This window comes from Trichomycterus rosablanca, chromosome 3, assembly GCF_030014385.1.
Source record: "Trichomycterus rosablanca isolate fTriRos1 chromosome 3, fTriRos1.hap1, whole genome shotgun sequence".
NCBI classification, from domain to species: domain Eukaryota; kingdom Metazoa; phylum Chordata; class Actinopteri; order Siluriformes; family Trichomycteridae; genus Trichomycterus; species Trichomycterus rosablanca.
Window position 1 is genome coordinate 45,000,726 of NC_085990.1, and position 22,036 is coordinate 45,022,761.

General features: G+C 39.1%; 1 protein-coding gene across 8 annotated transcripts in view; it reads right to left on the bottom strand.

The window, feature by feature from the left end:
• Window positions 1–22,036, bottom strand: part of ptprub (protein tyrosine phosphatase receptor type Ub) — a 516,837-nt gene that overhangs the window by 82,167 nt on the left and 412,634 nt on the right. For 7 of the 8 annotated variants that reach the window (XM_062991362.1, XM_062991366.1, XM_062991365.1 and 4 more), the window contains exons 15-18: window positions 16,951–17,111; window positions 12,626–12,813; window positions 9,352–9,424; window positions 5,406–5,482 (exon numbers count right to left, since the gene is read on the bottom strand). In XM_062991362.1, coding sequence (XP_062847432.1) covers window positions 5,406–5,482; window positions 9,352–9,424; window positions 12,626–12,813; window positions 16,951–17,111 — 499 coding nt within the window. Of the gene's footprint in view, window positions 1–5,405; window positions 5,483–9,351; window positions 9,425–12,625; window positions 12,814–16,950; window positions 17,112–17,247; window positions 17,278–22,036 lie in introns of all 8 variants that reach the window. The other variant, XM_062991368.1, reaches the window with a different exon arrangement.

Genomic DNA, 22,036 nt, shown 5'->3' on the forward strand with positions numbered 1-22,036 from the left:
CATTCTTTTATGCTTTTTAAGCAGACGTTTCAATTTCCACTTTTATAATATGCTTCATCAGAATCGATTAAAAGCTTCATGTGTTTGCAGAGTATTTTAATCAAACTGTGCCTTTCAGTGCATTAGTCAATTGCATTAGTGAATGTGTCAAGGTTGATGGCCACTTTATTCGCCTGCAAATTCTGTTACAAATTCTGTTTGTAAAATGCAGGAATATTTAGTCTAAATGGATGCTATTTATTATTATTTTAACCTCAGACTTTTTGCCTTTGTCTCATTTTGTGTGAAGAACATATAAAATAACACGTTTTTAATGAGTTCACACTGTACACCCCCCCTACACATGTATATTTATTACAGGTATAAAAGTGTGTCCCTTTACTCTGTCCTACTACAACATGTCCTGCTGTGAGTGTGTGTGTCTCTGTGTGTGTGAGAGAGAGACAGAGTGCCAGACAGAGAGGCAGACAGAGACACAAAAAAAAGACAGACAGAGAGAAACAGACAGACAGAGAGTAACAGAGAGAGACAGACAAACAGGCAGAGACAGACAGATAAAAACAGAAAGACAGAGAGAAACAGACAGAGACACACAAAAAGAGAAAGACTTTAAAGACAGAAAAAAACAGACAGACAAACAGAGGTAAACAGAAAGACAGGCAGAGAGACAGAGAGAAACAAACAGGCAGAGACAGACAGACAAAAACAGAGACAGACAGAAAAAAACAGACAGACAGAAAGAAACAGACAGAGACACACAGAAAGAGAGATAGAAACAGACAGTCAGAGACAGACAGAGATAGAAACAGGCAGACAGACAGAAAAAAGACAGGCAGAGACAGGAAGGCAGGCAGTCAGAGAGAGAGACAGACATATAGAGAGACATACTGACAGACAGAGAAAGACAGACAGACAGAGACAGGCAGAGAGACACAAAGAGAAACAGACAAACAGGCAGAGACAGACAAATAAAAACAGACAGACAGAAAAAACAGACAGAAAGACAGACAGACAGACAGACAGAGGTAAACAGAGAGACAGGCAGAGAGACAAAGAGACACAAACAGGCAGACAGACAGACAGACAGATAAAAAAGACAGACAGATAAAAACAGACAGACAGAGACACACAGAAAAAGAGAGACAGACAGAGAGACAGACAGACACAGCATACATGCATCAAATGAATGTATGTAACACACACACAGTAAAGCTGACCCTCATGTGTTGTATAGTTGAGCATGAATAAACTGTGTTCAGTGGGACTGATGTGTAGACTGATACAGATACTGGATCTGTTCAGGCTGCTGTTTCTTACACTGATAAATGTTTTACATTTCTTAAGGTTGTTTCATTTTGATTTGTTCAAAGTAAACACGTTTTTCCAGCCATGTTTTTTCCTTTTTTATATTTTATCACAACAAACGGATGGCACTGTTATTTATCAATATGATCCAACATAGATAAATAGTAAATGTTAACCAAATATGCTTGTATCTTTATTGCTTGTGAACATCTTAAAGTAAACTTCTGATATTTTGTATGTTAAATAAGTTATGGCTGTATTGATTTAAAAACACAGTAATGCGGTGGATCCACCAGACCCGCAAACACTGGCTGAGTAACAAAACTATGAACACCACACAATGGTGAAATAAAACTCTTTTAATTTTTGGACTTCGCACTGACAAAAACCTAAACAGACTGTGCACGACTAACCAAACCTGGACTCGTGTACCCTCTCTGCTTGAATAGCCACCAAACAATCATTGCCAAATGCCAAACAATCATTTAAATTTAATAGCTACTGTCTATTTAGCACAAAAAAATAAACAACAACATAGCATCTTTTGTTCCAAGTACTTTTTCAGTCCCGCCTGTAATTGCGCTGAGCTCTTAGACGCTGGATGAAAACTAGAAGTTAATGTTTACTTAATTAGTTTGAGTGCTCCAGGTTTTTAATGATATGTTTTTGCTTATTACAAGAGAACATTTCGATTTATTAATTTGGCATTTTGACATTTCTAGCCATTTAAATATGAAGGTTAAAGGTTCTACTATTGGTGGATCTGTGGAATTTAACCACACAATGTTTCTATTACTAGATAGAGTGCAGTGAAAAAAATGTAAAGTTCATATTCATATTTTATAAATTACAATAAACATTTCAAATAAATTATAGCTCAAATAGACTAAAGCGTTAAAAGGAGAAAGAACAAATATTCTATGCTGCTTATTGCTTTGATAGGCTTTTGACTGATTGTACACTGATCAGCCATAACATTAAAACCACCTCCTTGTTTCTACACTCACTCTCCATTTTATCAGCTCCACTTACCATATAGAAGCACTTTGTAGTTCTACAATTACTGACTGTAGTCCATATATTTCTCTACATACCCTTTTAGCCTGCTTTCACCCTGTTCTTCAATGGTCAGGACCCCCACAGGACCACCACAGAGCAGGTATTATTTAGATGGTGGATCATTCTCAGCACTGCAGTGACAATGACATGGTGGTGGTGTGTTAGTGTGTGCTGTGCTGGTATGAGTGGATCAAACACAGCAGTGCTGCTGGAGTTTGTAATACCATGTCCACTTACTGTCCACTATTTGACACTCCTACCTAGTCAGTCCACCTTGTAGATGTAAAGTCAGAGACGATGGCTCATCTATTGCTGCTGTTTGAGTTGGTCATCTTCTAGACCTTCATCAGTGGTCACATGACGCTGCCCACGGGGTGCTGTTGGCTGGATATTTTTGGTTGGTGGACTATTCTCAGTCAAGCAGGGACAGTGAGGTGTTTAAAAACTCAGTGCTGCTGTGTCTTATCCACTCATACCAGCACAACACACACTAACACACCACCACCATGTCAGTGTCACTGCAGTGCTGAGAATGATCCACCACCCAAATAATACCTACTCTGTAGTGGTCCTGGGAGAGTCCTGACCATTAAAGAACAGCATGAAAGGGGGTTAACAAAGCATGCAGAGAAACAGATGAATTACAGTCAGTAATTGTAGAACTACAAAGTGCTTCTATATGGTAAGTAGAGCTGATAAAATGGACAGTGAGTGTAGAAACAAGGAGGTGGTTTTAATGTTATGGCTTGTCAGTGTATATTTATAACAAAATGACCAAACACAAGCTTTAATTAAAGTAAAGCATGCATAAATGGCAAAGCCGAACTGAGATGAGATTAAAATATTGATTAATGCAAATCTGTGGTAAATAATTACAGAGATTCATAAGCTTTTAAATCCAAAGCTATCATCCATGAATACTGTTGTGTTGATTAGAGCCATGCAGTCATAGCATCTAAATTTCAGTCATAAATATCTGACACAATACAGCACAGGACCTAATCTGTCATATACATAAATAGAGCATTTTTGTACCTATTTAAAAAGGTAGTGAACTGGTAGGGTTAATGATATTGTGTGCATTGCTTGTTAAAGTACTTTTTATTTGAATTTACCATTATATGTAAAAAAAAAAAAAAAAAAAGAAAAAAAGTGGACAGCTGAAAACAGCTACAAAGGCATTTCTATATATGGGTTTATCAATGCCCAAAAAACTTACTCTTACTTAAGGAGGACACCTGCAAAGATAACACAACCTTTAAAGCTCAAGGAGAAAACAACTAGCAAACAAACTAGGATTGCTTTGGTGACTCTCAGCTTTGGCTTGGAATTGAATTCAGTCAAAATTGCATCAAGATCAGCCTGGGCCAGACTTTGTCAGAAATTTAATTCTGGTAAAATAATAATAATTATTAAAAAAAAAATAATTCAGGTAAAAGGAAACAACAACTCTTGAAGGAACGTGTTTCATTTACACTCTACTGCTCTAAATAGTAGGTTTAATTGGTGCACTTTGAAACATTTAGTTACACAATAAGTGAGACATAGGGTCTGTTCGAAAACCTAGCGAGCTGCCTTGCTGTCTTACTGCCTACATAGGCAGCTGCCTAACTACAGAGGATTCTAAGTCATCGACTTGTAAGTCAGGTTATTCTAACGCACTACTTAGACAGCGATTCCATCAGTTTTTACTTGCTAAACTAACACAGTTATCCTCAGGCAATTCAAACCAATGGGTGGCACAATGTGCTAGCACATAAACTAACATCTCTTAAAAACACTTGTACACGTTTATACAAATAAAAAATCAATGATAACTTATTTACGTTTGAAAATAACTCGTGTGAGAAAAGTTGTGCCGCACTGAATGCTGGGATTGCCTTCACCGCTAAGGCAGCATCGGATGCTCCCTCGTTATTCTGTCAAAATACCGTTCAGATTTAAGGTACCTTACTAGGCAGCATTTCAAGGCATCTAAAAATTTGAACAGCCTACATCCTTGCCTACATCCTGGGAGAGCATAGGATGTCGTAAAATGCTGTCTATGTAGAGAGCTCACTAGGTTTTCGAACACACCCATGCAGCTTTAAACACCCACAAAATCCTGTTTTTAACTCTGTCCAATAGATTAATATCACCAGTTAACATGTAATTTGTTGGAATTCATGTTGGATATAAACGTTAGACCTGACAGAAGCATTAGAACAAATACAATGAGGAAATGGACATTCTTTAAAAATGTGGTGTTATGAACTTGTCATACCTTAACTGATTTGAAAAGGTGGAGTGACTCAAAGATAGCTGGGAAGCGCAAAAAAATCCAAAATTGTCTAAACTTCCTCCCTACTGTTGTGCAAGTCTGATAAGTAGTTATGAAAAATGCTGCTATGGATCATTTTAGCAGTTATTAAACATGTGGCTTTACTTTTTACTGTTTTCAAGAACGCACAATGTGATTCAAGAACATTGATCAATGTGTGACAGAACATGTTTTTCTAATATTAAAACCTGGAAGAAGATGAGACCAGTGAATAAAGCAGAAATCCTGATGCAGGATAACTCAGAGCTCAGACTCTTTACATTGTAACTGTACCAGGGATATAAATTGCACTTAATAGACGTTTAATTTTATTCCACGAAGTCCTCATTTCCGATGTGATTAATATCTTCTCACATTCATCTCTTTAAAGAGACATGCAATTACATAAGGTCAGCTGTTAACCACTCTAACATACCGCTCAGCAGACAGCCTAAATAACATATCTGACAATAATACCCCCCGAAGGAGCATCACCAGAACCACAATCAATGCTGAACAGGATCTATAGGAGCAAAGCAGCAAACCACCCCAGGCTATAAACCTCTCTCTCTCTTTCCAGGGACATGCCAATTGTAAACTCAAAAGCCTTCCTGGAAATGATGACTCTAATAGCTCAGGTCAGAATGAAAAGAGTGAGAGGGACAGATAATCCAGATATTGAACAGACCCAATAGAAAGGAAGACTAAAACATTTTAGTAATAGGCAAAACTGAGCACTTACATCAATGTAATTGGCGTTGATGTAGTCCGAGTTTGGGTCTCCGAGAAGTGGGTGCAATTTTACTCTGTGCCGATCGTCTAAAATGTGCACACAAAAGTACAAGGTCAACACATAATGTCTAAATCTGTCCAATAAGATTGAAAGCAACTGTTCCTAAAACGTGGAAACAATAAATAAAAACTCTTAATATGAACTATGCTTTTCTATGCTCTACTAAAATTCATTGTAATCTCTTCATTAGCAGCCTCTAAACTCCGTACTGTTGCCGATTGGGCATTCAGTATTGCTGGCCCAAAACTCTGGAATAGTCTTCCTCCAGAGCTGTGTGCCTGTACACTGTCATCAAAACCAGCCTAAAAACACACCTATTTTATTCTTATTCATTTATTTATTTTATTTATAAATGTTATATATATATATACAGGGTGAGTCAAAAGTCTCAGAAACGAAAGGGAAAATTACATATCTGAATACCCCAGCAAGTAATGGGTAAGGGGGCCTATCTTTTAGGCGATGTCTGGAACATGGCCGTCATCTTGAAAGCCGCCATATTGGATCAAGGGCAGGTTTTTCCAATGGGAAGGTGGTCATGTAGCATATAAAAAAAAAAAAAACAGTGGCTGGATATTCAATTGTGTTCAGCACCAGGGACAACACATTGAACACGTCAAAAAGCTGTGCATCACAGGGAACGTTCCTGGTTGTTGTTGCAACTTTCTGTGTTGAATTACAAGAGATAATGCAAATCTGATTGCAGCAATCGATTCTGGAAAATTCTGGTCTTCTTTGATATGCTACATAACCACCTTTCCACTGGAAAAAAACTTGATCCAATATGGCGGCTTTCAAGATGGCGGCCATGTTCTGGACATAGCCTAAAAGATAGGCCTCCACACCCATTACTTGCTGGGGTATTCTGTATCCTAAATTATCTGTTTCTTTATATATATATATATATATATATATATATATATATATATATCTGTTTCTTTATCTGTTTCTCTGTTTCTGTATTTTATTTTATTTTTTGTAAAGTGTCCTTGGGTGTCTTGAAAGGCGCTTATTAATTAAAATATTATATTACTATTAATCTTTGCCTGTCTTTTGCTTTTACTCTTCTGCCTAAAATTGTAAAAACAAACTGTCATTCTTTTTAATTAGACTGAAAATACAGTAGCAGCATGTTTAGACAACCACCCAAATTTAAAAGATCTAACATTTTATGATCATTACAGGGAACTACCACTTTCTGAATTGTACTTTAATTTTTTGAGTGGCAATAGGTCGTAGGCTTTACCACTTTTAGCATTAGCAACCAGGAGTCTGACTTTACCCTGCAGTCTTCGATCCATGTGAAGCAATCTAATCTAATAACAAATATGCTCCAAAACGGCCCAAAGCGAAATCTATTGTACACCAACATTAAGAGCACATCACAGCGTGATCTGTAATGTTATAGTAACATTGTATAATGTTTTGTAACGTTGTATAATGGACTGTTCAGCCTTCTGCCCTTTGGCAAACGCTACCGCAGCATGTGATGCAGGACTGCCAGACACAGCAAGAGCTGCTTTTCATAAGCCACCACACTACTCAACTCCCTGTAATAACACGCAGGATACCTGGACACACTTACAGACTGTCTAAACAAATTTATTTATTAATAATTAATATCTTCATCATGCTGCTATTCTTTTATTCTGTGCAATAACTCAAAGTATTTAACACTAGGCATTTTATTTATTACTTCACCAGTGGCATGTTTACAGTTACACTGTGCAATAACAATTACCTCATCACTGCTAATTACGTGTAATATTTTTAACTCAATGTGTATACACTGATCAGCCATAACATTAAAACCACCTCCTTGTTTCTACACTTGCTGTCCATTTTATCAGCTTCACTTACCATATAGAAGCACTTTGAAGTTCTACAATTACTGACTGTAGTCCATCTGTTTCTCTGCATGCTTTGTTAGCCCCCTTTCATGCTGTTCTTCAATGGTCAGGACCCCCACAGGACCACTACAGAGTAGGTATTATTTAGGTGGTGGATCATTCTCAGCACTGCAGTGACACTGACATGGTGGTGGTGTGTTAGTGTGTGTTGTGCTGGTATGAGTGGATAAGACACAGCAGTGCTGATGGAGTTTTTAAACACCTCACTGTAGTCACTGCTGGATTGAGAATAGTCCACCAACCAAAAACATCTAGCCAACAGCGCCCCGTGGGCAGCATCCTGTGACTGCTGATGAAGGTCTAGAAGATGACCAACTCAAACAGCAGCAATAGATGAGCGATCGTCTCTGACTTTACATCTACAAGGTGGACCAACTAGGTAGGAGTGTCTAATAGAGTGGACAGTGAGTGAATATGGTATTTAAAAAACTCCAGCAGCGCTGCTGTGCCTGATCCACTCATACCAGCACAACGCACACTAACACACCACCACCATGTCATTGTCACTGCAGTGCTGAGAATGATCCACCACCTAAATAATACCTGTTCTGTGGTGGTCCTGTGGGGGGTCCTGACCATTGAAGAACAGGGTGAAAGCAGGCTAAAAAAGAACTACCAAGTGCTTCTATATGGTAAGTGGAGCTGATAAAATGGACAGTGAGTGTAGAAACAAGGAGGTGGTTTTAATGTTATGGCTGATCAGTGTATATATTTTTTTACTTAACATATATTTGTCTGTATATGATGTCTAGCATGTCTGTTGTCTTGCATATGCTCTTGTTACATTGGAGCTTGAGAAATGCAATCTCGTTCAGCAGTGCACTCCTAGTTGTATAGTCTGAATGACAATAAAGTTCACTTTGACTTTGACTGTTTTTACACACTAAGCTACTTCATTTTACCTAAGAGCTACATTGTCTCTTTAACTTGGTGTTTCTACCTGCTAGAGCAATTTGGTTTTCATTGTCCTTTTTAAATTAGCTGTTTCTCTGAATCTGATTGAGACTGGATCTATATGTTGAAAAGTATATCAATTCCTCAGAAGATTATTTTTATTTGCATGATACATCCAGTGATGCACATGGACACATCATCAGTGATAGAACCTGGGGTCATAGGGTGTTTCGGGTCTTTCTACTACAGATACCCTCACCCAGGCGACCCGACCGGAAGTGATCTGTTCCAAGCTTGTGTCCAAGTAGCAATAGCCCATGGTTTGTTCCTCCTAATCCACAACCATCCTGAAGCTTTCTCTGCTACTTCTGAAGCTTGTCTGATGGCTCTCCTTTTCTGTGCGCCAGTGCTGCTCAGGATGCTATAAGCTTAGCAAAGGGACTTTCCTGCAAAGCCCCTCACTCCCACTTCAACGAACAAGTACTACGCCCTCCACCCCCTTCTGCGGCACCCCTCCACCAGCTCCATGTATTTGCCTCTCTTTCTTTCGTTGGCCTCCTCCATCCGTTCTTCCCAAGGTACTGTCAGCTCCAGCTCCAGCTTTTGCTTTAACATATCCGAAACCAAACTGGATCGATATGTTGAAAAGTATATCAATACCTCAGAAGATCAGTTATCTTGGTTCCATCACTGATAAGTTAATACTACAAAAGTTATAATGTAAATAAACTAAAACAATGCTAAATAAATATTTTAGAGGGACAAATGAGTGGCTAAGTGGGTAGCACTGTCGCCTCACAGCAAGAAGGTCCTGGAGGAGCCATCCGGGTCCTTTCTGTGTAGGGTTTGCATGTTCTGCCCGTGTTTGAGGGGGTTTCCTCCGGGAGCTCCGGTTTCCTCCCACAGTCCAAAGACATGCAGTCCGATTAATTGGAGATACAAACTTGCCCTTGGTGTGTGTGTGTGTGTGTGTTTGCCCTGTGATTGACTGGCAACCTGTCCAGTCTAGTTTCATTCAAGATGACAAATCATAAATTCTTGAAGCATGTATTTTATTAATATCATTTTTTTAATAAGAAAAGATGACTCACAACCCATTAGTGTATCGTGTCTTCCCTTTGTTTTATCCTTCTTCTTTGTGACGTCCCAGCCTTCAAAGAAACTCTGGCAAAAATAAATAAATAAATAAATAAAATAAAAATCAGCAAGTGTGTCAATATCAATATTTTAAAATAAAATTGTAAATATAAAATTTTTTGGATTTTTCTTAGGTGGCAGTTGAAAATACTGTACACCGACCGGGCATAACATTATGACCACTGACAGGTGATGTGATTAACACTGACTATCTTCATCACGGCACCTGTTAGTGGGTGGGATATATTAGGCAGCAAGTGAACATTTTATCCTCAAAGTTGATGTTAGAAGCAGAAAAAATGAGCAAGCGTAAGGATTTGAGCGAGTTTAACAAGGGCCAAATTGTGATGTCTAGACGACTGGGTCAGAGCATCTCCAAAACTGCAGCTCTTGTGGGCTGTTCCTGGTCTGCAGTGGTCAGTATCTATCAAAAGTGAATAATAAATGTCAAGGATTCCATGTCAAAGATGAAAATGACCATCCAGACTGTCATCAGTGAAAGATGCAAAAGTCAACATCTGTTTTGGTACGGGGTGGATCAGTGCCCAATGCATGGGTGACTTGCATATGTTTAATGGTACCATTGACAGGGAGGTATAGATAAGTGACGTTCTAATAGAAATAATTTTAGTATGATGCATTTTGGGACAAAGGTAAAATCATGGGTCACACAGAATAACAGGGCTAATACCATGAACACTGAATGCTACTCCTTCCAGGTTAATATTTCTATATTTTGCAGAAGAATAAAAGCATCAGAGAGTCTTTGCTCAGGCTGCTGTGTTTATGGGTTAATCTACAGATGCTCTTTTATTCTGCTTCACTCTAAAATAATCAATAAACTGTTAACATCTCTTAATCTTGACATGGATTGAAAATCACTAAGCATTTATGTAAAAGCAAGCTCATTTTCTTTATCTCGCTACTTTTATCAATTTTAATACATCCTTTTATCATGGTCTAGATCAATTCCCACTATTGTTCCTCCACTGGGAAATAATGTGTATGAACCTGGGTTTAGAGTCAGGCTAGAACTTTTCCTCTCTGTTTCATCTCTGGCTATTATGACGTCCGGTGATAAAAAGCTCAGAGGCAGGTAAACACCTATACAAACATGGGGTTGAGGGTATTGATTTTGGACCGAGTCTCTCCCAAGGAGGGGACATTTTAATGAGGCACCTAGCAGAGCGGCAAAGGGAAGAACTTGTACTCACACACTAATTGGGCACTCGTAGGTTTGCTTCATAGCTTTGCCTGCGATGCAGTTACTAACAGCGATTTAAAAAAAAAAACTGATAAGAGGGTTGTTTCAAACTGAAAGTTGCAAAGGGCGGGTTTATTTATTTATTTATTATTTTTAGTTTCTGTATTTATATCATTTGCTGCCTCTCATATTTTCCTAGAAGTTCTAAATTAAAAGGGCTGGCAATTTAGCACAATAAGTCAGCATGAAAACTAAGGGTATATCAGTTATGTAAACTGGCCTTTTTATTGAGAAAAAATGCAGTGCAGCTACAGTAAGCCAGTGAAGAGAACACAGCAGTGGGGTGATGCAGCAGTGTTTAGGTTGGTTAAAAACCAGCGAGCAGCTGCAAGGGTTTAATAGTGGACATAGGAGCACCTGCCAGGAGGGAGTTGCAGTAGTCCAACCATGAGATTACAAGTGACTGGACAAGAAACACCTTATTATTAAAAGCAGTCAGAGAAGAATGGCCAGACACTTTTAAAGCTGACATGATCATTTTTACAGCAGGGTGAGCAGTAAAGCATTTCATAATTTACAACAGCGGTCCCCAACCTTTTTCGCAGCACGGACCAGTTTCATATAAGATATCATTTCATGGACCGGCGGGGGCGAGAGGAATTGATATAGAATAACTATAGAATGGAAAATCAGTGTGAATTCTAAGCTTTTTACGCTGCAACGAGACACTGCTCCCACCTAGTGGTGATAAGAGACAGTAACACCCGTAGAATTTTGGATATTTAATTGCTCTTGTAGTGATCTCTAATTATTTATTCTTTCTGTGTGGCCCAATAATAAATGACCCACAGACCGGTACTGGTCTGTGGCCTGATAGTTGGGGAGCACTGATTTACATGTTGAGGATTAATCTAAATGTGCATGGAATATCAAATCATGTTTCTCTCCTGTCAACCAAAAAATACATAAATAAATAAATGAATCAAAAACTGAAATTTGATGTTTGCCGGGTTTGCCAAATCTTGATTTCTGCTGTAACATACATTTACATTTTCAGCATTTAGCAGACGCCTTTATCCAAAGCGACTTACATTACAGTTACAGTCGACAGTCTGAGCAATCGAGGGTTAAGGACCTTGCCCCAACAGCAGCAACCTGCAGTGGTAGGGCTTGAACCTAGACTAGGCCACAGCTTGCATATGGCTTACATATACCATGCAGATGGTAGGGTAAAAATTTTTGCACATATTTTGATACTACACCAAATAATAAAGTGCAATTTATGCTAAACTGGTATAAACAAAACATTAAGTTAAATTCATTCCGTGATTCATTCCCTCCTCTTGCCTTATATTTTACTATAAAAATGTCTTGGTCTTAGTCTTATATTAGTGTTAATTATAAAAGCTAATGGTATTGTCAGCTGGCTTCAACACATGATAAATAAATAAAAAAACAATAGACCTGTGGGCTACAATTACATGTAATTTACAGCTTTTTTTAAATTTAAACATTATACCATAAAGCATGTTAGTGCATTATTACAGTAAAAAACAAGTGTTAAATGTGTGGGCAGGTTTGTATTAGAGTGTATGGTAATGGGAATCCAGGGGGAAAAGGTGGGTGGTATCACACCCAGTGATCCATTCTGACAAATCACCCTTGCTGTAAAGAAATGACCCACATTAAGCTCCTCAGAGATTACAGAGCTTGCAAGCAGGCATCTGCCTCCATGAACACAGCCGTGCACACCAACGCTGACAGTTTATTAATATCCCTCAGCGCAGCCGCTGACACCAGACTAAGCGCAAGTGCGGTTCAAGCTCGGGTAATTAATTGGAAAAATCTGTGGGGACGACTCGGAGATATTTATAAATACTCCTCTCAGGCCCTGTGCTCAGAGATACAGTAAACAATAAACCTAACATACGCTTCTGTATATCAGATCTAATCAGAGGAAGTGTCAGCGTAGCTTCTCAAGCCATTTAGCTTTCTGATTTGTTTTTAGCGTTGGTTCCACCCACCTCGTACTCTTGTTTGAAGCCGTAGCCCTCAGCGGTCTTCATCTGGTTGATGTGCTGTAGCAGATCTGCTACCCGGACGGCAGGGTGAAGTTGTCCGGTGTGGTATGGAGAACCTTTACTGCTGCATAGCCTTCGAGGAGAGCCACCGAGCAGACTGCTCGACTCATTCATAGAGCTACGTGGATCACCTAAAGAATAACATTTAAAAATGCACAAACATGACCTTGATTGAACAAATTGCATTTATATTTCAAAAAAGTCAAAGGCAAAAAGAAACACAAATGTCTGTTTTAGCTTCTGGGTAAAAAAAAAGTAAGAATTCATGACTAGCTGTGCAAGAAAGTAGCAGTCAGAAATGAATAATGTGAAACTTAACCAGCTTGTATAGCCTAGAGACATGTTATTAAAGCTTCATTTTAATCAAGAGAACTCTTCTTTGAACATCAACTATTAATCATTCTTTCAACCCAAGTTTTGAGGCTAATTAATTATTTGTATTCATGCCCTATTTTTCTTCCTTATGCAAATATCTCAAGATTTTTCCTCTGAATTTAGATATCACCAGTTCCCATTTTCTTAGCTCTAACTCATATTACATGACAAATACAAACCTGGAGGGATAATAACACCAGCATTTGTAGGGATGCGGCCTGCGATTAACTTAATTTTACAAAAAAGTTTAGCTAGATCAACACAGACCTTGCAAATGGATAACCAAGTAGAAGAAGAGGAAGAATGCATTTATTTGTCATATATACACAGACCAGCCATAACATTATGACCAGCTCCTTGTTTCTACACTCACTGTCCATTTTATCAGCTCAACTTACCATATAGAAGCACTTTGTAGTTCTACAATTACTGACTTTAGTCCAACTGTTTCTCTACATACCCTTTTAGCCTGCTTTCACCCTGTTCTTTAATGGTCAGGACCCACACAGAACCACCACAGAGCAGGTATTATTTAGGTGGTGGATCATTCTCAGCACTGCAGTGACACTGACATGGTGGTGGTGTGGTAGTGTGTGTCGTGCTGGTATGAGTGGATCAAACACAGCAGGAGTTTTTAAATACCATGTCCACTCACTGTCCACTCTATTAGACACTCCTACCTAGTTGGTCCACCTTGTAGATGTAAAGTCAGAGACGATCGCTCATCTATTGCTGCTGTTTGAATTGTTCATCTTCTAGACCTTCATCAGTGGTCACAGGACGCTGCCCATGGGGCGCTGTTGGCTGAATATTTTTGCTTGGTGTACTATTCTCAGTCCAGCAGGGACAGTGAGGTGTTTAAAAACTCCATCAGCACTGCTGTGTCTTATCCACTCATACCAGCACAACACACACTAACACACCACCACCATGTCAGTGTCACTGCAGTGCTAAGAATGATCCACCACCTAAATAATACCTGGTCCTGTGGTGGTCCCGGGAGAGTCCTGACCATTGAAGAAGAGCATGAAAGGGCGCTAACAAAGCATGCGGACAAACAGATGGACTACAGTCAGTAATTGTAGAACTCTAAAGTGCTTCTATATGGTAAGTGGAGATGATAAAATGGACAATGTGTGTAGAAACAAGGTGGTTTTAATGTTATGGCTGATCAGGGTATATATGATATAGTAATATAAATAAAACACAGAATAACAATAATAATAAAAAAATCACTTTTCAGTAATGTAAGTAAATCAGAATTACAAAAACAGAAGCACGAGTTAGTTATATTAATTTATATTAGTTATATTAAGTTGACGTCAAATTAACAGTTACCAGCACTTTGATAGTCGTCTTATATTGCTTTAAAAATTCACAGATGTGGGTGGGGACAGAACAGAGTGAACCTGACCTGAACCTCAGGTGCTGCTGAATTCACTCAGGTGTGAATCAGTGAGCTCTAAATCACAGAACTAAACTGGCTGTAAGTTCTACCCGAGTGAATTCGGGCATAGCATTTTCCACATTCTGAATTCTGGTCACAAAATGCATGAAAAACATGTATGAATTATGTAGTTCATGAAAAGTGTGGAAGTCATATGTTTCTGTTCCCCTCTGCCTCTGTCTGAGGGTGGATTTTGCTGGAAGTCTGTAAATAAGGTCGTGTTCACAATGACAAATTGAAAGTCACATATGCAGAAATCTGATATGCTGTGCCAGTATACCAAGCTGAAACTTGCTGGGAGTTATGTTTATAGATTTTTAGAGCTGTGGGTGCGAGTCTGCCAGCTGCAATCAGTGTCTACTAAATTTCCTACAACACTGAGGCAAATGAATCAAGCCTCTGATTGGTTGATGAATGTTCATGTCAAAGTGCGTTCCATCAAAGGTCCAATCTCATGACACTTTTTTAATGGATGAAGGGTCTTGTTACGCATCGCTATGCACTGTTGAGTGCTGTCTGTTAACTTCTCTTATTAATTCAATGCCAGAAAGTAAGTTTTTGACACATATTTGTACGTTGTTATGTGCATTTGCTTCTGTTTTCTTATATAAATAAATTTCTCACAGAGGTGTCACTGTGAACACCCTGATAGTGACAGCTTCTTAAAGACTTCCATTCCTGTTTGACAGCTGTTAATGGTATTTTTATTTTTAACATACATTATACACTGCCTGGCCAAAAAGAAGGTCACACACTCTAATATTTGGTTGGACCGCCTTTAGCTTTGATTACGGCACACATTCGCTGTGGCATCGTTTCCACAAGCTTCTGCAATGTCACAACATTTATTTCTGTCCAGAGTTGCATCAATTTTTCCCCAAGATCTTGTATTGACGATGGGAGATTTGGACCACTGCACAAAGTCTTCTCCAGCACATCCCAAAGATTCTCAATGGGGTTCAGGTCTGGACTCTGTGGTGGCCAGTGTGGCCATGTGTGAAAATGATGTCTCGTGCTCCCTGAACCACTCTTTCACAATTTGAGCCCGATGAATCATGGCATTGTCATCTTGGAATATGCCCGTGCCATCAGGGAAGAAAAAATCCATTGATGGAATAACCTGGTCGTTCAGTATATTCAGGTAGTCAGCTGACCTCATTCTTTGGGCACATAACGTTGCTGAACCTAGACCTGACCAACTGCAGCAACCCCAGATCATAGCACTGCCCCTACAGGCTTGTACGGTAGGCACTAGGCATGATGGGTGCATCACTTCAGCCGCCTCTCTTCTTACCCTGATGCGCCCATCACTCTGGAACAGGGTAAATCTGGACTCATCAGATCACATGACCTTCTTCCATTGCTCCAGAGTCCAAGCTTTATGCTCCTTAGTAAACTGAAGCTGTTTTTGCCGGTTAGCCTCACTGACAAGTGGTTTTCTTAAGGCTACACAGCTGTTTAGTCCCAATCCCTTGCGTTCCCTTCGCATTGTGCGTGTGGAAATGCTCTTACTTTCACTATTAAACATCTCCCTGAGTTCTGCTGGAGTTTTTCTACCATTTGATTTCACCAAACGTTTAAGTGATCGCCGATCACGATCATGCAAGATTTTTTTTCGACCACATTCCTTCCTCCTTTCCCCACTGTCCTTCCACTCTTTAATAATGCGTTGGACAGTTCTTAACCCGATTTTAGTAGTTTCAGCTTCTCCTTAGATGTTTTCTCTGCTTGATGCATGCCAATAATTTGACCCTACAGAAACAGATTAACATATTTTCCATGACCAACAGGATCGTTCGACATGGTTGTTTAACAAATGAGAAGCTACTCACTGCATCAGTTTGGGTTAAATAACTTGTTGCCAGCTGAAACATAATCACCCATGCAGTAATTATCCAATGGGGGGCTCTTACCTATTTGCTTAGTTAAATCCAGGTGGTGACCTTTTTTTGGCCAGGCAGTGTATAATCTTGGCTAATTCAGATAATTAAAAAATATCAACGACAAGGTAAATAGTGTACGTTTACATTTTCGGCATTTAGCAGACGCTTTTTCAAGGGTCCAACAGTGACAACCTGGCAGTGGTGGGGCTTGAACCAGCCACTAAAGCTAATGTGCCGCTTCTCATGTAAATGCGATTTTACTAAATGGAATATGATCCAAGATCAAGCATCTCCACACATCTCTCTTAACTGTTTTCAGTTGTATTTCTGTGTTTTTATATTATATTTGTGTTATTTTTAGTGTACAAGTGTCAAAATCAACCCCACTGTTTTACATTACATTTCTTTTAAACTCAACGCCACTTCCAGAATCAATTGACGTTGAGTTTCAAGGTACCACTGTATTTGATTAATTGATTGATTTTATCCATCTTTCTCTCATGTCACTGTCTCTTAAGCAGCGTGTGTGTGTGTGTTTGTGTGTGTGTGTGCGTTCGTCTTACTGCGGCTGCTGCAGGTGTGAGCATCCATAAAGGACAGAGCCATTCTCTCGTCCTCCTGCAGGGTGCTCTGGTCAGCAAAGCTGCGCTCCATCGAACCCATCATATGATTCTTCTCCTGCCTGTATGTAATGGGAGTCTTATTCATGTTCACTGGTTTCCTACTGATAACAGGATGAGAGAGGAGGCAGAAGAACAACAAAAAGACAGAGATATCATTACTCCATGGATGTGCTCTCTGAACAATGCTTGCTAACGCAATGGAAAATGATGGTGTGCAATGGAGGAAAAGCCACTTACGGATAGTAAGAGTAAGAGTAGTGGTTCCTTCTGGAGAGGAGAGAGAGAGACAAGAAGAAAGCAAGAGAGAGAGGGAAGGAGAGATAATAAGCGAGACGGAATATGATGCAAGCATTGCCAGTGCTCTGATTAGTGTGAAAATGGTAGGTTGTCAGAAGCTAGCTTCACCTACACCAGCCATGTGACACATGCAGAACATCAGCGGTGACTGACGGCACACCAGCCCAAGCAGATATGAACTATGTAGATATGCTACCTTGTTAGCTTTTTAATGAATTGTCTAGTAAAACCAAAAGTCTGGAGAAATTCCCCTATCACCTGCTACACAGGCACGGTCATGATGGCTTAGTAGCATTTGGAACTAACCACAGACGTGATAAATTACAGTAATGTTCAACGATCACAACTAGATTTAAGTTTTAATGACCATCCATATTTATTTTCAGTCACTTTATTAAAAATACACTGATCAGCCATAACAATAAAACCACCTCCTTGTTTCTACATTCACTGTCCATTTTATCAGCTTCACTTACCATAGAGAAGCACTTTGTAGTTCTACAATTACTGACTGTAGTTCATCTGTTACTCTGCATGCTTTTTTTTAGCCTGCTTTCACCCTGTACTTCAATGGTCAGGACCCCCACAGGACCACCCCAGAGTAGCTATTATTTGGGTGGTGGATAATTCTCAGCACTGCAGTGACAATGACAATGATATGAGTGGATCAGACACAGCAGTGCTGCTGGAGTTTTTAAATACTGTCTCCACTCACTGTCCACTCTATTAGACACTCCTACCTAGTTGGTCCACCTTGTATATGTAAAGTCAGAGACGATCACTCATCTATTGCTGCTGTTTGAGTTGGTCATCTTATAGACCTTCATCACGGGCCAGTGAGGTGTTTAAAAACTCCAGCAGTTCTGCTGTGTCTGATCCACTCATATCAGCACAACACACACTAACACACCACCACCATGTCAGTGTCACTGCAGTGCTGAGAATGATCCACCATCCAATTAATACCTGCTCTGTGGTGGTCCTGGGAGAGTCCTGACCATTGAAGAACAGTATGAAAGGGGGCTAACAAAGCATGCAGAGAAACAGATGGACTACAGTCAGTAATTGTAGAACTACAAAGTGCTTATATATGGTAAATGGAGCTGATAAAATGGACAGTGAGTGTAGAAACAAGGAGGTGGTTTTAATGTTATGGCTAATGTTAAGTGCATCATCAGCACTTAGAACACCTTAAACTCTTTGGGGATACTGTTGTAAAGTTTTTTTGAAGTAATCTTATATAAGTCTTCCTAGAATTCCTAGAATTCTTGATATTCTTTAGAGTTAGGCTCTTTAGTCTTTTATTCCTTGCTCTGTCCAGATTACACCATTCTGCCACTATAATATTCAGATCTGGACTTTGTTGAGGCCAGTCCATAACTGTCAGTGTTTTATAAGCTGTTTATTAGCTGTTTTATTCTCCAAATTAGCATTGTTATGGGCTAAAACATAAACCATTCTCAATTAGGCGCTTTTCGGATTCTGATTTGCATTACAGTAATAAGGGCGGCACAGTGGCTCGCCCCACAGCAAGAAGGTCCTGGGTTTGATTGGTCCGGGTCCTTTCTGTGTGAAGTCTGCATGTTCTCCCCGTGTCTGTGTGGGTTTCCTACAGAGGCTCCAGTTTCCTGCCACAGTCCGAAGACATGCAAGTGAGGTGAATTGGAGATACTAAATTGTCCATGACTGTGTCTGGCGTTCAACTTGGGAACTGATGAATCTTGTGTAATGAGTAACTACTGTTCCTGTCATGAATGTAACCAAAGTGTGTAAAGCATGACGTTAAAATCCTAATAAATAAATAACATAGTAGTAATAATAGTAATTATGTGCATTTGTTTTTGTTTCCTATATATACTGTAGAATATAATTCTGACAGAGGTGGCACTGTTAACATCATAAACACCCTGATAATGACAGCCTCCCATTTCTGTTTGACAGCTGTAAATTGTATTTTCTTTGGCTAATTTGGATAATAATAAAATCTTTCTCTGTCTATGTGATCCTACTCTGTCTCTAAAATATTCAGATCTGGAATTTGTTGTGTTTTTTCAGCTGTTTAATTCTCCAAATATGATTTCACTGCATTAGTAGTGTGCTCGGTATTATTATACTGCTGAAAAAATAAAACCATTCCCAATTAGGCACTTTCCAGTAGGAAAGCCTGTCTGTACTTTTCAGCACTTGTGATCTCATTAATTCAGACAGTTTCACCAACACCAGTGGCAGACCAGGACAGAGTCTCCACCATGTTTCACTGAAACCACATGCACTCATTTGTTCATTTACATATTGTCAACAACTGTACCCAAAAATTTTTAACTCTGATTTGTCACTCCATAATACTCTTCTCCAGTGATCTGCCTAAGCCTTTTCACCCTGATTCCCTTCTGTAAAAGTTTTGTCTTGGCTGCTACTCTTCCAAAAACACTATTCCTAAACAAGCTTCTTTAAACTCTAGAAGGTTTAATGTGGCATCCCAGTGAAGCTGTCAGATGTTGAGCCAGGTCCTTGCTGGAATTCTTCCGCTCTCTCAAAGAATGAATTCTGAGAAACATTTTATTAGATCTTAAAAGTTTTCTTGGCCTTCCGGTGCTTTTTTGCCCTTGACCTCGCCTGATTCTTCAAATGTCTTTATACTGGCTTGAATACAACATCTCGAGTATCCAAGTCTGTTGCTGATTTCCCTGTAAGAAAGGCCTTGCTGATGAAAAAATATGATTTTATGTCTGTAAAATGCTGGGATTTATTTGGATTTTTGAATAGAATTATGTGATTGGTCTTACAACTTAGCATGCTTCCAATTAATTAAACTTATACATGTGTGTAATGCTCGAGCATGTGCTGCACAACAGTCATGACATAGTAGGACAAACACAGGTGTTAGCAATGACATTAATTGGGGTCCCATTCTATTTCAGTTTAAGAGAGCCAGGTTCCTGATCTTGCTTAAGTGCAAGAGGAGGTCAAACTATTTCTGCTTTATTAATACTGCATACAAATTCCCTGTATTCTAATTAGGAAACAGAGAAATAATTATATATGGTCATTATACCATTGCTGAAACAACAAATCTAATGGTGTCCAAATACTTTTGTACAGTATTGTATGTTCAATGTTTCTATGCTTGTACAACCCCAGATCAGAAGTTGGGACAGTATGGAAAAGTCAAATAAAATAAAAAATACAGTGTCTCTTACATTTACTTAGATTTTTTTTGTTATTGCAAACAGTTTGAACACAAGATATTTCATGTTTTATTTGCTCAACTTAATTTCATTTAATAATAAACCTCCATTCCTGCATTTCAGGCCTGCAACACATTTCAAAAAAAGTTGGGACATGGGCAATTTAGGGCTAGTAATGAGGTGAAAAAAATAAATAATGATGTGTTACCAAACAGGTGATGTCAACAGGTGATTGTAATTATGGTTTGGTACAAAAGCAGCATCCAGGAATCAGGAGGAATTTCAGTGTGTAAAGGCCAAGGGTGCAAGCTTAAGCTGAACGCCCGTGATCTTCAATCCCTCAGACGACACTGCATCAAGAACCGCCACTCAACAATAGCTGATATAACCACATGGGTGAGGGATTACTCTGGCAAACCTTTGTCAAGCACTACAATACAGAGTTACATGCACAAATGCCACTTAAAACTTTACTGTGCAAAAAAGAAGCCTTATGTTAACCATGTCCAGAAGCAGCGTTGACTTCTCTGGGCTTGGAGGCATCTAGGATGGACCATCACACAGTGGAAACGTGTATTGTGGTCAGATGAATCAGCATTCCAGATCTTTTTTGGACAAAAATGGACGCTGTGCAGTCCTGACCTGTTCCCAATAGAGAATGTGTGGAGAATTTTGAAAAAGAAAAAATGCGACATCGACACCGTACTGTTGCACATCTTAAGACATGTTTGCAGGAAGAATGGGACAAAATAAAACCTGAAACACTAAATCGCTTTGTATCCTTGGAGCCAGAACGTCTTTTAAGTGTGGTGAAAAAGGAATGGCAACATTACATTTTGGAATGTGTTGCAGGTCTAAAATGCAGGAATGAAGGTATATTAATAAATGAAATGAAGTTGAGCAGATGAAATATATTGGGTTCAAACTGTCTGCAATCAAATAAAAGTCAAAGTAAATGTAAGGAACACTTTTTTTTTTATTACTTGCATTTTCCATACTGTCCCAACTTTTTCTGATTTGGGGTTGTACTTTAAATAGTACACACCTTACTTCGTAACTTCTGTACATTAATTAATTGTACAGGCCGTATTAATTTATGGCCTGGTCCAGTGCTACCTAAAAACCTAAAAACTAATGACTCAAGGCCGGGATACATCCTGGACAGGGCTCTGCATTCTTACATTCTCACACCAAGCAGCAAATGTAATAATTTAGAAGAAAAGTATTTAGAAGAAAACATGAACAGAAAAGAACATGAAAAAGCATGAAGGAGTGATGTGTTGACCCATGTTGCTGTGCAGCACCTACACTACTTGCTATGCCAACATATCACCCTCCCATTTTTGCAGCACCGTTAATTACATTTATTTTAGTATGTTTTTATTGCCCCCTTTTTAAATCCATCTTCTTATTGTGTAATTACGGCTGTAAAGGATTTCAGAAGAATAAACAAAACAAAAAATAATAAAGGGAACTCAGGTTTAATTATAGTCTTTTACATCACTTTGATGGAATTTTAGTTCACGCATCACTGCAGCATT